Source organism: Branchiostoma belcheri, unplaced genomic scaffold (assembly GCF_001625305.1).
Source record: "Branchiostoma belcheri isolate BF01 breed outbred unplaced genomic scaffold, Haploidv18h27 scaffold226, whole genome shotgun sequence".
In the NCBI taxonomy this organism is placed as follows: domain Eukaryota; kingdom Metazoa; phylum Chordata; class Leptocardii; order Amphioxiformes; family Branchiostomatidae; genus Branchiostoma; species Branchiostoma belcheri.
In genome coordinates this window covers 90,895-105,784 of record NW_017803780.1, presented here as the reverse complement: position 1 = coordinate 105,784, position 14,890 = coordinate 90,895, and the positions used below count along the sequence as shown (strand labels likewise).

At 44.4% G+C, this 14,890-nt stretch overlaps 4 protein-coding genes across 5 annotated transcripts; 2 read left to right on the top strand and 2 right to left on the bottom strand.

The window, feature by feature from the left end:
• Window positions 1–232: 232 nt before the first annotated feature.
• LOC109470476 (cytosol aminopeptidase-like) lies at window positions 233–3,844 on the bottom strand. Its single transcript, XM_019769439.1, has 5 exons — window positions 3,593–3,844; window positions 2,963–3,128; window positions 1,891–2,690; window positions 1,267–1,459; window positions 233–871 (listed from the first exon to the last, which is right to left on the bottom strand). The coding sequence occupies exons 1-5, from the start codon at window positions 3,834–3,836 to the stop codon at window positions 679–681; spliced, it is 1,596 nt and encodes a 531-aa protein (XP_019624998.1). The 5' UTR covers window positions 3,837–3,844; the 3' UTR covers window positions 233–678.
• A 276-nt stretch (window positions 3,845–4,120) lies between these two features.
• Window positions 4,121–7,932, top strand: LOC109470473 (peptidase M20 domain-containing protein 2-like). The gene is made up of 6 exons (XM_019769436.1): window positions 4,121–4,526; window positions 4,968–5,116; window positions 5,477–5,619; window positions 6,001–6,155; window positions 6,649–6,898; window positions 7,429–7,932. Exons 1-6 carry the CDS (start codon window positions 4,161–4,163, stop codon window positions 7,560–7,562), a joined length of 1,197 nt encoding a protein of 398 aa, XP_019624995.1. The 5' UTR covers window positions 4,121–4,160; the 3' UTR covers window positions 7,563–7,932.
• A 763-nt stretch (window positions 7,933–8,695) lies between these two features.
• On the bottom strand, window positions 8,696–10,792 carry LOC109470452. Its single transcript, XM_019769403.1, has 2 exons — window positions 10,254–10,792; window positions 8,696–9,956 (listed from the first exon to the last, which is right to left on the bottom strand). The coding sequence occupies exons 1-2, from the start codon at window positions 10,790–10,792 to the stop codon at window positions 8,696–8,698; spliced, it is 1,800 nt and encodes a 599-aa protein (XP_019624962.1).
• A 2,582-nt stretch (window positions 10,793–13,374) lies between these two features.
• On the top strand, window positions 13,375–14,882 carry LOC109470474 (calcium-activated potassium channel subunit beta-3-like). Of its 2 annotated transcripts, none has more exons than XM_019769437.1 (2): window positions 13,375–13,824; window positions 14,397–14,882. In XM_019769437.1, exons 1-2 carry the CDS (start codon window positions 13,498–13,500, stop codon window positions 14,658–14,660), a joined length of 591 nt encoding a protein of 196 aa, XP_019624996.1. In that variant the 5' UTR covers window positions 13,375–13,497; the 3' UTR covers window positions 14,661–14,882. The 2 variants fall into 2 exon arrangements, with proteins under 2 accessions (XP_019624996.1, XP_019624997.1); XM_019769438.1 differs by having other exon boundaries at window positions 14,465–14,537.
• The last annotated feature ends 8 nt before the right edge of the window (window positions 14,883–14,890 follow it).

The window sequence follows — 14,890 nt, the reverse complement described above, 5'->3', positions numbered from 1 at the left end:
TGCAACAATCATTAAAATTGTCACAAACAGTAGCCTGTCTGTTCCTTCTGAAACCTCTGTGAAATAGGTAACAGATATGCACATACATGTAACAGGAAATCAAACGAAAATTAACTTTTTTTCTCCCAAGTTTCTTTATTCAGTAAAGAGTCAGTATGTCTTATTATTACACTAATTTGCTGTTATCTGTTTTACCGACAATAGAATCACTTTTTTTTAGATTAACTATATCTATAACAAAAGCTCTCTAGAAAATGTCAACAGAGACATGATTGGTTAGACATGACAGAGTATTAGATTAAAGAAGGTAAAAGAAAGACATTAAAAGAAATTTAGCTGCAGTATGGAGTATTTTGGTCCCCTCTCCATGTGCGTTGATATTTTTGTAGCTGAAGAATTGCATTCCTCCTTACATTTTTACCTAAACCACTGTAGTACCTGAGTATAAATTTCCCACATTGACATAAAACCTCTAAAAGCTGGGGTTTCAGTTACTTCAATTAAGAGCCATGATGACGGGGAATACAAAGTCAGCTAGCAGTGGGAAGTACTAGTAGTACTGCCACAAGGAAGGTGGCAGAAGGACTGCCAAAATATTTGCAAGTAAATCTGTATTGGATGTGCAATATGAAATGTTGCTGTATTGTCAGGTTTGAAAATTATTCCAAAAACTGCCTCTTAAATCCATTTTTGGTTAGCTAGTTTGGCAGCAAACTGGACCAGTGTCCTGACAGGGCGTCCAGCCATGCCTTTGTTCAGGTACGGCACCTCATCCTTGTTTGCCATGACGCCTGCAATATCCAGGTGAGCCCACTGGGGGCACTGCACAAACTCCCGCAGGAAGGCTGCTGCTGTGCAGGCTCCGGCTTGCCTGTAAGAGGAGAGATCAAACATCATTCAATATTTCAAGTGTAAAAACAGACATATACATTTGCCCCCATATCGATAATGAAATAACATACCGACATAAGATTTTTTAAAAAATGCCAGCTGCAGGGAACCCTATACCATAGCATGTTCATAAAGTGGAAGTTCTGCTGCACTACCATAGAAAGCTGCTAGGAGTTCCACAATTAAACTTGTCTTTCATTTTACTTACACCAACCCACAGACAAAATATCATTTGGTTCCAACGAAGGATTAAACTGGTATAAAGTTGTGTAAAGCGTAGAAGATTTCAGATGGCATCCACCTTCTTTCTTTAGCCACTGAAGAGGGCGGTCACTGAGTCATTTGGATCCATCCACAACTTCTCAAGCTCCTTACCTTCCATGTTTGCCGGTGTTGTTGAGATCTGCCAGCTGACTGGGGCTGATCTGTCTGGTGTAGTGGGAGAAGAGCGGCATCCTCCACAGCCGGTCACCTGTACTGACACCTGCGTCATGCAGCAGGTTCCACAGCACCCGGCTGTTACTGAACACACCTGCTGCAGCTGAACCAAGGGCTACGTCTATGGCACCTGCGAAAGTCAACAAACAAACAAAACAAATTCAAGACGCACAGTGTCAATGCTATTTTTTTCCAATATTTGAGACACATATAGGAAACCAAAAAGTATCATAATACATTTTAAATGTCAGGTAGAGAATATGCCTAATGCTGGCATACGTGAAGTCTTACAAAAGTTTCATAGATTTACTGACACAGTGGCAGTACCAAAACAATTTTAAGCACATGTATGATTACAAGCTAAGTTGATTACAATGTAATTCTAAGACCAGAAACTAACTTAAAGATATATGAATAATGCAACAGATTAATGTCAACTATAGTGAGCAAAAAGAAACTGTCGGAACAAGACAAAAGTCGTGAAATTTTGTAATCTACTACATGTTATAATCTGAGGAGATGACAGAGTGACAGAGAAACAATGTGGATGTTCCCACACACCTGTGAGAGTAGCGAGGTCAATGACAGCCCGTGGGTTGAAGGAATGTGCGTAGCACAAGGCATCTGCCAGGATCAGCCGTCCCTCCGCGTCCGTGTTATCCACCTGGATGGTCTTCCCGTTCATGGCCGTCACCACGTCTCCCGGTCGCGTCGCCCTCCCGCTTGGCATGTTCTCGCAGAGTGGGATCAAACCAACGACGTTGATTGGCAGCTTCAGCGCAGCTATGGCGGCAATCGCGCCTGAGACAGTCGCAGCCCCTCCCATGTCCCCTCTCATCATGTCCATGCCTGCCGGCGGCTTCAGAGAGATTCCTCCGGTGTCAAACGTGATCCCCTTCCCCACCAACACCAACGGGGCTGCGGAACTGTTGGGGCTTCCGCTGTACTTCACCTCCACAAAGACAGGGGGCTCTTCTGATCCATTGGTCACGCTGAGATATGCTCCCATCTTCATAGACTCAGCCCAGGCTCTATCTCTTGCCTCAAACTCAACATTACCGATGGACCCAAATTTTTCTCCAGTGATGCTGGCAAATGTAGTGGGTGTCAGGTGGCTGGCAGGCATTTCCATGAGCTTTCTTGCAAAGTTCTGGCCATCTGCAAGGAGGCTCCCTTTAGTCCAGCCTTCTGGGCTTCCTGAGTCTTTGAGAAGTTGAGTCTCGACCGGTTTCTTCCTCTTGTCTTCTGCCTTGAGATCGTCGTAAGCAAACAGGCCCAGATCTGCTCCTTCAGCTGCTGCTTCTGCATCCGAGCAACCATCCACTTCGATGGTGGAGGTACCCAAGATGTCTCTCAGCTGCCTACAATAATCAAATTATACATGGAGAACTTGATGCCTAAATCATGTACATTGTACATTTGTACGTTAGCCGTGTCAACTCAGGAAGCCTCCTGTATGTATATACTGGCTTCCTAAGTTGCCACATCTAGTACAACATGTGCTTTGGTAGTCAATTTCAAGCAAGATGAACCGAATCTTTAGAGGCATGCCAATTTTGTCTGTCAAGATGATAAAGGCATTAATTTTTGTCCCATTAACAACAAGCTCATAACAGGATCAGTACTATGTTACCTTACTCCATTTGCAGCTGCAGCTCGCAGATTCTCCTTTCCCTCATGAAATCCCTCCAGTTCGTTGACCCCTAACCCCTGTGCACCCAAACCCACCACAGCTACAGCACTGTAGGTCTCATCCAGTCCGTAGAACACTCGGGACTTCCCTTTCTTTATTGTTGGACCTGTACATGTAGGGGGAAAAATATACATTTCATCATAAATTTGCACTAACTTTAGTACTAGTATAAAAGCCATAATTTGGCTGGTCAGACTGATCTTAAAAATATGAGTGTACCATGGCATGGGAGACAATCAGATATGGCAGACTTCACACCCTTACCCATATGTACTGATTTACTGCCATAATTTTCAGTAGGACAAAAATAGCAATATCTGGAAATGGCAGTGACAGGGCAATATCAGTGACAGGAAGCAGAATCTTCAAACTGCTGAAGGCGGCTTCCTCAAAAGAAAGAAGAAGATGGGGAATCACATAAACAATACACATATGATACACATATTTAATATTTATGATCAGTTAACATCTGATGAATTCGTTTGATTATCTGATCAACTTGTTGCATAATTTTTCCTTCATACCAAAAAAAAATCCAAGCGATAAACAAAAGCTAATTTCTATACTCACCGGCCAGACGAATGTACTCCGCCAGTTTCCCCCCTGTCTGCTGGTTATACAAATCCGCCCCGGGGGTCAGCTTCACCCCCTCCCGCTTCTCGTACACCCCCAGGACCAACCCCCTCTTCGCAGCCGTGGAACTACAATATCTGACAGGAATGTTGACGTTACTACAGCCGTGGAGTCGAGGGGAAAAGCACTTTGTTGGAAATATCTGGACCGCAGCGCGAGCAAACCTCATGTGCGCCGCCATCTTGAGTTGTGACCTTTAACTTTCGGATATACCAAAAATGATGGAGGGTAGCTAAGGCAAAAAAGAAACATTTCTGGGTGATGAGAAAGAGGGTTAAGGTAGTTTTTCACCTTTTTATTTTCTATCTAAGGATATGATATATATGGGTAGTTGTTAAGTACTTGTTAAAGCACGCTTTTTGTCCATATGTCATCCTAGCACCCCTCTTGTGTCTATGGTACAGCCAAAAGACGAAAGCTGAAAGTTCATCCACAAGTTTGTCACTGCCTGCCCCTGTCCTGGTAGGTTTTATGTTCGACCAAGGATCTGACAGTCAAATTTGAGATGTCCGCGGACAATCTGAAGGCAAAATCCAGCGCAGCGATCCAGAACTGCGCCTCAGATCTGTACGATCTCAGCCAGGAGATCTGGAAGAATCCCGAACTCGCCTTCAAGGAGCACCGCGCGCACCAAGTCTTGACTGACTTCTTGGAGAAGCAGGGCTTCCGTGTGGACCGACACTACAAGTTGGACACGGCCTTCAGGGCGGTGTGTGGGGAGGAGGGAGGCTTACACGTCTGTGTGATCTGTGAGTATGACGCCCTGCCTGGGATCGGACATGGCTGCGGACACAACCTGATCGCAGAGGTGGGCGTGGCGACCGGGATCGCGATCAAAGAAGTGATCCAAGACTTCCAACAACCGGTCAAGGTGAAATATGTTTCATAAAACTAGATGCACAACAAAATAATGTCACATGTTTCTCTTGATGGTCAGATTTGTTTTTGTTTGTGAAGGCTACTTAGTATGTCAACTCCTAGGCGGCAAATCTCCAAGCAGATATGCAAGGGGTGTAAGATTGTTACGCTTTCCTCAACAGAGAAGCTTGGCTAGGACGGTCTACTAGTATTTTGACCTCCAATTTGACCTACCTGTCAAGCTACAGTTACACAATTTCTTCCTTCACTTCCTGTCCCTCTAGTCTATTGTAGTAATGTAATGTTGTACATGCACAGACAAACACATTAAAAACAAAACCTTTGTAACATTACTTGGAGGCAAAAAAAATTATCACCCCCTGAACAATAAAATGGAATCCCCCCTCTTACCTTAAATTCCAAGATGGTGGTTGAATATCATGTTACATTTCAGCTGACAGTGATGGGCACCCCAGCGGAGGAGGCAGGTGGTGGGAAGAACTTCCTGATCCAAGATGGCTGCTTCAAGGACGTAGACTTCGCCATGATGGCGCATCCCTTCACGTACAACATTTCGCGCTGGCGATGTCTGGCCATCATAACGTGGGTGCCAACCTTAGTCCAGTTTGTTTTTTTTCACATTTGGTCATAGGTAGAACCATTGTTGTGAAAAATAGATGAAAAATAGAATTCTACAGCAGTTACTTACTAAAAGTTACTTTGCTACATTCATACAACAGCATTTTGTTTTTTTTATCTAAAGAAATGCATTTACATTGTGTTTTTGGCAATGCGGTATTGTAATTGGGAATCACATACACATTACACATACACAAATACTAATATGTAATGCATTATTTTTCTTTATGTAATAAATTAAGGAATAAACAAAAGCTTTATTCCACTCACTGGCCAAAGAAATGTACTCTGCCACATGTACAGTGTTTTTTTTTTTCTGTACAGGCTTGAGGTGACTTACAAAGGCGAGGCCTCCCACCCCGCCTACCAGACCTGGCAGGGGACTAACGCCCTGGACGCAGCCGTCCTGTGTTACAGTAACATCTCTGTACTCAGGCAACAGATGAGACCTCATCACCAGGTGCACGGTAGGTGTTCAAGATTTACAGCTTTTGTCAGGTGTTCTTGTAGCTATTTTAGCGGTGCCAGGTGCACGGTGGCATCGTTATTAACCCTTGTTCTGCTGGCATTTTTTGACAATATTTTTCAATAAGTTGATATCTTAATCAGGTCAATGACCCCTGACTTTTTTTTGCCCTGTGGTGGCATAGTTACATTCCCATTCATTTCGTTTTGCTGCAGTGTGATGCGTTGCGCAAAAAATACCCCTAAAATCGTACATATACAGGCCGCTATATAGATGGTACTGTATATGCAACACATATATGCTCTGCGGGACTGAACTGCAGTGTGGATGTCAAGTTATACTTTCTTTTGTATATGATCATCCTATTTTGGTTTTGACGCAGGTATCATAGAAAATGGAGGGACCCATCCTGACATCATCCCCTCAGAGACCACACTGAGATTTTACCTGCGAGCACACACGGAAACCGAACTGAAGAACCTGGAGAAGAGTGTGGTAGGCTGCGTGGAGTCGGCTGCCATAGCTACAGGTTGTCAGGTACCCTTCACTTGTATGCTTGCCATTGCTTGGTGGCACAGTTAAAACAGAAGTCATTGTAGTGCTTTGTGGAAGTTAACGTAGTATTCAGGCAAGCTAAAATATATGCTTGTCCTTCAGGTGACAACCCTATGTTGCACCCCCCGTATGTTTGGAAACTTATATGTTCCGATGCCCCTATGTTTTGTCACCCCTACGGTCTGTCAAAGATATAGCATTGTTGGAAGTTATAGGTTAACGTAGGGTTTTGAGACATGGGGATTTTGGAACACCATGCTATTGACTCAGTCCCAAACTGACAGATTACAGCTAGGTAACTGTTGGATAGTAGTGGCGTAAACTGCTTATGTGACTTGTTCAGGCTCTAGACTTCTCATCATCTGGGCATGTAGATGTTGAATATTTTGCAGTACTCTCTCAACCAACAATTTTTGAAGAAGTCTCATAGAATTGACAATGATTTACCTGCAGTTTTGGTTCTATAAACTGCTAGGTGGAGTACAGCTTTAAGAGAGATGCCTCCAAGTACTCCAACCTGATACAGAACAACACCCTGGCAACCCTGTACGAGAGGAATGCTGAGGTCCTCGGGGTGACAAACTGTCCAGACAAGTCCGTAACCGGCGCAGTGTCCGGCTCTACGGACATGGGGAACGTAACGCACGTCGTACCCGGGATTCATCCGATGTTCGCCCTGCCGACAGACGCTTCTATACACTCACGCAACTTCACACTACAAGCAGGTACAACAGGCATTTAGTTTCCTTCATAACGTTTTAATGTGCAAACATTGGAAATCCAGATATTGTCTCATCCCAGAGATGGCTACACAAAACTCATATACACCTGAGTGAATTGAGAAAATTCTTGTAAAGTGGCCTTCCTAAGGGTACAACATAAGTGTATATCAGGGGTTCGAACCCAGAACCTCTTGATTCCATGATGATAAACACTTGAGCCATTATAATTTGAACACAACACCACATATCATTGGTACTTATTATGTTTACCTTGGCTTTGCAGAAGGAAAACATATTATCTTTGCTCAGTTTCCTCTTCTTTTTCTTTTTCTCCAATTAAGGTCAATGACCTGAAGCAGACATTGGGTTACATAATGTTGCAATTTTATAGCACGAGGGATTTAGACTCCTGTCACAATATATATGAATGTGTTTGAGTAAGAGTTAACAGAGCACACAATATGCGAAGGTAAACATTATGCATTTGCTTTGCAAATGTTACCTTTCTAGTTGTTATGTAATTTACTTTCCAGGCACCCTGGAGTCCCAGCCCTATGCCCTGAACCAGGCGAAGGCCCTGGCCATGACAGCCATCGATGTCATCTGTCAGCCACAGCTCATGGACACCATCAGGGTGGAGTTTCAGCAGGACTTGGCCAATGATTGAATTTAGAACTTTAGAAGTTTATTTACTAAATAACATCATCGCAGGAATGCATCCTGAATTGTGATATGTGCAGCTGTCTAAAAACATTTGATCACTTTAGTATTAACAGATTGATAGTATCATGTGATCTTTCATCTTTAAGATATTGTACTCATATTATTTGATATTGATATAAATATACATTAATTTGAGAGTAAGACAGGTTAACATACAAGTACTCTGCAGAGGTAGAGAGTTTGAAACTCAATTTTAAAACTGCAAACTTAAGTTGGTGAGACCTAGGGAATGAATTACTCTCAATTAAGGCTTCCCTTCATTCAGCATATTTTTAAAAACTTTGTGCTTGATTTATTACTGAAGTTAATTTCAGTGTGCATACGATTGTAAAATGTATAACTATGTAAAGAGCAGTGTACTAAGTACAGCTATATGAATACATGTGTATTTGATAATCTAGATTGGCTCCACAAAAGCCTACAATCTTATTTAGAGCTCCTAATATATTTCTTTGTGTAAAATTGTTACATCAATGCAGATTCCTATGCATACTGCCTCATATAGACAAGCTGATTTTTTCATTTTGCATCATTAACAGTGCATTAAGCGTCAATAACAGTATTGAGTTGTCAAAAATTAGTGCAAAATATTTGGTTCTAATAGTATTGTAGCTTGACCAGTGATATGCCAAATTAGTTACTCTTGTATACTCGTCTACACAGCAGCCCACAGTGCAAACGTTAAACAGAAACACCTAATCCAAAAACTTGAGACAAAACATCATCATCATTAAAAGCAATTTCGGCATTCATTGATAAATAAATAAATAGAATGATTACTCCAAGAAACAAGCAAAAAGTAACACCAATTCAATTCTAATTGGTAAATACTCTTTCTGACACAACAATCTGCAAACTTCCTACAATATCTTTTAGGTACAATCTATTCAGTGCTGCGATTAGGGAATCCCGGACAGAATGTTACTTTACAGAAGGATATTGACGCTGGTAAGCGGTAGCTGGAACAGTTACAACGGTGGCAAATTCACGAAGCCTGTGATAGTCATAGAATGGGCCATTAAGGCGACGCGAGTTGCAATTTTGACTTTTTAGCCAATGCACGTCCTCACGACCATCTCAGTCACATCCCTCCTTTCCATACCCGGCGGACTCTCTAAACTTCATCTTTGTTTGTGGGAGCGTGTAGCGGTGGGAAGATGGGGCCCGGCTCTTCTTTTCCTCGAGATTTCGTCGAAGACGACGAAGATTCTTGATCTGCTTGGCTTTCTCCTCAGGGCATGGGTGCTCCTGCTGACCGACTAACTGACCATTCTGTAGCACAGGTGCCGACCAACGCCGCTTAAGCTTTGCCTTTCCTTGGTGGTATTGAGGATTCAGGAAAACGTCGGTAGTTTTCGACCTCCGTTGCTTTGTCGTGTTTCCTTGGCCGTACTGAGGGTTGACGAAAACTTTTTTCGACAGCCGTTGTGGCGCCATGTTGCCTTGTCCGTACTGAGGATTCAAAAAGTGCTTGGCCTTGTGAGGTAATGATGAGATCTTCTCGTCAGGGATTACTTCGTAGTGATGGAGAGAGAACAGCGAACCCCTGTGATACGGGGTCAGTAACGGCGGGAAATCTCTCCTTGCCGGGCCGTCGGGCGATGTCTTGTGGCAGATGAGCCAGCCGACCAGAAATCCGACCAGAAGACTCACGTTAACGGCAATGACCACTGTGTAGATCAAGTTCAGCGTACAAGGATGCTGCGGGAGCTTGTCGTTACGTGACGGCAGTAAGAATTCGAAATATTCCGTCGGCATCTCCGTAGTTGCCAGGACTCCAGCTCGAGACACGTCAGTCGATGGACCGCTTCCTCCCTCCCTATCATCACTTGTCAAAGACTCGTTTGCCTTTGGGCTGATCAAAGACAAAGTCATGCTGACTGAATAAGTACCCACTGGATACGTTATGACACAGCGATAGGAGTCCTCAGGCCACTCTAGGAAGTCCTCCTGGCTCAATCGAAGCTTGTAGGTCGACTTGCCCATGTAGTTGAGTGTCGATCCCTCTGTGTGTTGGCTGGAGCAGTCTGTTCCGACAGATATCGAATGGCCTGTTGGAGTGACAGCGTGTTCCAAGTGTGTCGTTATGCCATTGCCAGACGTGTTGGTGATGTTACTGCCTGCTGGACCGACCCAGCTGATGTTCGGTCGCTGCTCCCAGTACACCTCACACAGGAGAGTGGTTCCGTTGTCAGCACGTGAAACATGGGCTACAGGGGGAGGACATGGCATGTCTTCTAGGGACACCTCTGGGATCTTCTTCCCTACGAGATGTGGTGGGTAGCTGCAGTAGAGATTATTTATTCTTCGCATGATATCCCTCCCCTCTGACTTCAAGCTGGTCAGTGGCAGTGCACAGGTGCAGCGAAATGGGTTGTTCCACGCACGAAGGTACTTCCCCCGAAGAGCGACAAGTGACTTTTGCCCTATCGTTGACAGCATGTTACTATTCAAGTAAACTGTGGCTTTATGAGGCAGTCTTTCAAATAGCTTTTCAGCGCTAAGGCTATTGAGGACATTGTAGTCCAGGTTAAGAATTGATATCTGCATGTGGTTGAAAGCATCGGCTGCGACGCGCGAGATTTTATTGTGGTCTAACCTCAGTTTTGAAAGACTTGACAATCCTTCGAAGTACCATGACTCGATATTCTGAATCCTGTTATTATCCAAATCTAGAGTATCTAGCTTTTGCAAGGGCTCAAAGGCTCCTCTCGCGATGCCTTCGATCTTGTTCCGGGAGAGGGAAAGTTGCTTCGTGTCTTTTAACCCGTCAAACCACTTGCCAACAACTCGGATAGAGTTCCAATTCAATACCAGCCTCTGCACAGAAGCCAACGTGACGAAGGCCCTTGCCCTAATGTCCGAGATCCGCTTACCAATATACAGTTCGTTAAACGCGGGAAGACTGGGCAGGGGTTTCAGTGTACCGTTGCTGTCATAGTGTCCGGTCAGCATTAGGCCATCAAACGAGTCCGGCAGACAAGAGGCAAGTTCCTGACTGGTGCAGTTCGCTCCTGTCACGCGACAGTTAACACGGCGCCGACAATGTGCCCCCGGGATGACACAACCCACACTTATACTGGTACAAAGTTCGGTGCAATTTGGACAAGCTTGTGACGACGTCTGGACCAGTATAAGCAACAAGACAACAATCCATGTCTTTGACCCGGCCATGCTGCCAAGATGACTACATCATCTATGTTTGACGTTACCGTTAGTATGAGCTCTCGTGATACATTACAAATACATTTGGTACTTGTTTAAAGTTAAGACTTTTGGTCCAACACAAAAAATTCTCTCACCTAGAGCTTTCGACCAGTCACTCTGGTCTTCCTCAGTAGACTGACCCAGTGAAGCTTGTCACGTGGCTTCTTTGAAGTGTGACGTCAACACTGGGTCAAAGGTATCTGGTAGACGATGTCGGCCCCCCGTCGCGGTTCAATGAAGGGTGATGGGCCCTGATGTAAATGGCTTCCTTCACCCCTCTCAAGAAATAGTCTTGTTCAGTGTCTAAAATCCTTGCAATTGGTACTTATTGTCTAAAAGTGAAAAAAACTAGAAATGTATGCAAGCAGAGGAATCCACTTGACTTTCTGCATTTTTGTTGATAAGTTATGTATAATGGGCCGTCTCGGGGACGTCGGCAGCTCTTTAAAATCTACTCGCTATTTGCTGCTACAGAAACCTGCATGGATGAGAAAGAAAATATAGTCATACATAAAATATGTATTCATTTTTAAGGTCTACAAAATGGCATCATGTGACGCAATTGTTAGAAAGTTAGGCCCCTGGCATGTCCTGCCCCATTAGTCAAGTCAAGGTTTATTGCACAACGATTGTCACGGGTACAATGTATGGCAAATAACAAGATTACTAGTTGGCATGTGTCTAACATAATGCTATATATATGGTCCACGGACACTGTATCTGACAGATTAGTAGAGGCAGGAGATTCAGCCCCGGACCGCCAATATTGTAAGCTTGCAATCCACCCCCTGGTTGCGAAGAGAGAGCTCAGATTAGTTCGCCCACCCTCTATGAATAACAATTGTAAATAATTTCATGACAGGAATTGCGTCATATCGACCTAGACCAGTACCTTTCTTCTTCTTCCTCTTATTTTAAATGCACATATTCTTGGTCGATAGGAGGCTGCTGTTTTTCTTTCGCGATTTTCGATATTGTCGCAAAGAATTGCCTACACGTACGTTGTACCCAGTGGTATTTTGTATTAAAAACAGACGAAAATCAATGCACGTGCATACATCCTTCATAAAAACATGTCAGCGTGGCCTTTCATAGATTAAAAAGGATTGATCTGGCTGACCTTGCAAAGCAATCTGCAGTGAAATAAATATGAATAGTCTCTACCAGGCACCACGGCCCGCTGGAAAAAATGGCCAAAATATAGGGATAGTTATACTATCCCTTTGTTTCGACCAATTCCTACTATTTTTCCAGAGATCCACGGTGCCGATTAGAGGCTGAAATACGGACACATGTGGCAATTTGGTTTGAAATCTGAAATAGTGGTTACAACAAGAGTGCTACCGATCACTGGCAAGGTTGTCAATTTTGCAACGCAACTTACTTACGGAGAGTCGGATGCTCTTCTTCTTCTTCTTCTTTTACATCAGAGACCAGAGCCCCTTTTTTCAATCCGCGATCTCACTCCTCGTTGAGCCAGGAACGTCTGCCTGTGATCCTGCGTTACACATTCTTTCAAGTGCCCATTCCCTTTCTCTGGCGGTACAACGTTAACATTTTCATCACATACGGCCAAGGAAGGAAAAGACACTCTCTATACCTAACACAATGACTAAACCATACGTATTCATCTTAGCGTTACCTCTTGTAAGTGTCCAGCGTTTACATCTCTAGCAACTTCTTGTCACGCTGCTGGACCTACGAATGTGCTGCTCCCTCACTGAGCATGTTCAGTCAATCTGCCTACGTGGACTGATATGAATAGGCAAACAAGAGGAGCACATGTACGGATTGTTGTAATGTAATCTGATGTCTCGAGGCCACTGCATCGATGGTCCTCGAGACTGATTGTATTTGCACATTCCAAGAACTTACATACATGTTCGTAACATGCCCATAGTCGAGGGAGGGGGGGGCGGGAAAAAAACAATGACAAAAGGTCCACTTTTGATCTAAAGGTCCGAAATTTTTCTTTAAAAGTGGACTGATTTGTTTCACCGTCGGGGCTGGAATCCTAGAAAAACTATTCACTTTGTTATTGAATATATTGAATCAAAAGTTATGTCTGATTTTTCCTTGAAATCCTCTCAAAAATGCAGGAAATGTCATTTCAGACGGTTCAAAATTTTCCGGGGGACCATGCACCGGGACCACAGGAACCTCCGAGCCTTCGGCTCTCGCTGGTTCCTTCGTTAGACGGTAGAAAGAACACACACACACACACACACACACACACACACACACACACACACACACACACACACACACACACACACACACACACACACACACACACACACACACACACACACACACACACACACACACACACACACACACACACACGAGATCGGAATGAGAGCGAGATCCGTTCGCCTTTTGAAAAATTGCCGTCCACGCTATACTGTAAGCTGTTATGTAGCGACACTTACTGAGTACCAGGTACAAGCAAATTGACCTAGTGACCTACTGGGTCATAGCCAAAATCAACCAGAAATGCCCCTCGCAGCCTCGCCACTGGCCACTGTCGAGTCATAATTTCTGAAGAACGGCTTGAGGTAGAGATGTAAACGCCGACAAGCCGTGCCCTGGAATTCGCCAAATCACGTAGCGGTTACACCCCTCGAAAGGCCTCAACAGTCGACCAGGGACGTCAGTACCCCCGTACAAACATGGCGGGTCGGAACTGCTACGTCGTTCTGTGTGTGTTTTTCGTGGTGATGATACCGATTGGTGCAATCATAGCTCTAGCGATGTGTGGGGTCCACATCGCCGCTCCGGCACTACAGGGAATCCGAATGTTGCCGACGACGTGTACCGTCGTGTCCTCGGGCTTGGTCGGCGGGGACGTGGGTTGCCGGTGTGGAGGGACCCGGTCACACCCGTGTTTCTCCAAGTTCCCGTGTCTACAGATCAACGTCACTTACCTAACGGACAGCGGGGTCAATCTCACCAGTCTTCTGGTGGACACCCAGGCCATCATGGGAGACGATCCACAGGTATAAAGGGATATACTCACAGTAGAAGTTCACATCTGAATGGATTGTAATAGTCTCTACCAGACTATAAACTACGCTGGCTATATATACTCATATAGGAGAATATTTGCCAGGGGAGTTTGGACGCCTCGTAGGTTTGACTGGCCTTCGGGGGGAAAGAAACTACCTCCCCGCGGCCGGACTCCCTTGGCCAATTTTACTCTCTTTTTTGCCGAATTCTACGATCCTTATTCCCGTAGAAAGGCCTGATGGAGGCTAGGATTGTAACGATATTTGGTATGTAAAGTAGGTCTTGGGAAGACAAATTAGTTTTGGGCACCCTGTTGGCCTCCCTCGGTATCAAAATCATTTTGAGGTTGCAGCTCTAATATACTGTAGCGCCCCAAATGCCATTCCAGAAACACCCATGGCGCGGGTAGAAACTCTTGGCACCTACTTACAACACGGCTGCAATGTGTCAGAGTAATTAGACTTAAAGGTATTGAAGCCTTCCTTTCGTAATCAATCAATAGGAAATTTTCTATTTCACCGCTGGCATCATGTTATCAATAATTTCTCTCTTTTTTTTTCAGTGCGCCACTCGACCGTGCGCTCGGGACAGTACGTTGATCATAAACAGCTTGTCTGTCTCCTCGTACAGAAGATCCTGGGGACAAGAAGGAATGACGTACCCATGTTACTATGAAGATGGGAACGAGAGGGAAGTTTCCCGCACAGTTGTCAATGCCAGTAAATGGCTAGTCTTTCACGCGCTGTTCTGGCCAATGCTGATCCTTGTGCTTTCCTACTCGCTAGGGTACATGTTTTGTTGGAAATGTCTTAGGCTTGAACAATAGATTTGCTCACTAGCGTTTTGAATGTGTAGACGCTTTTGATATACTTTCAGCATGTTAGATCTCTGCGGATTTTGGACAGGTGGTTTTTAACTTTTTCAAAGGAATCAAACGCACAGACATCTACAGCACTTTTAAGACGTCACTTGATGCAGATGAGGGGAGTATACGATATGTGGTACATGTAGATGTCCTATAGCTCCGTCTTTATTCAGGGATGGTTGTAGGGCCTT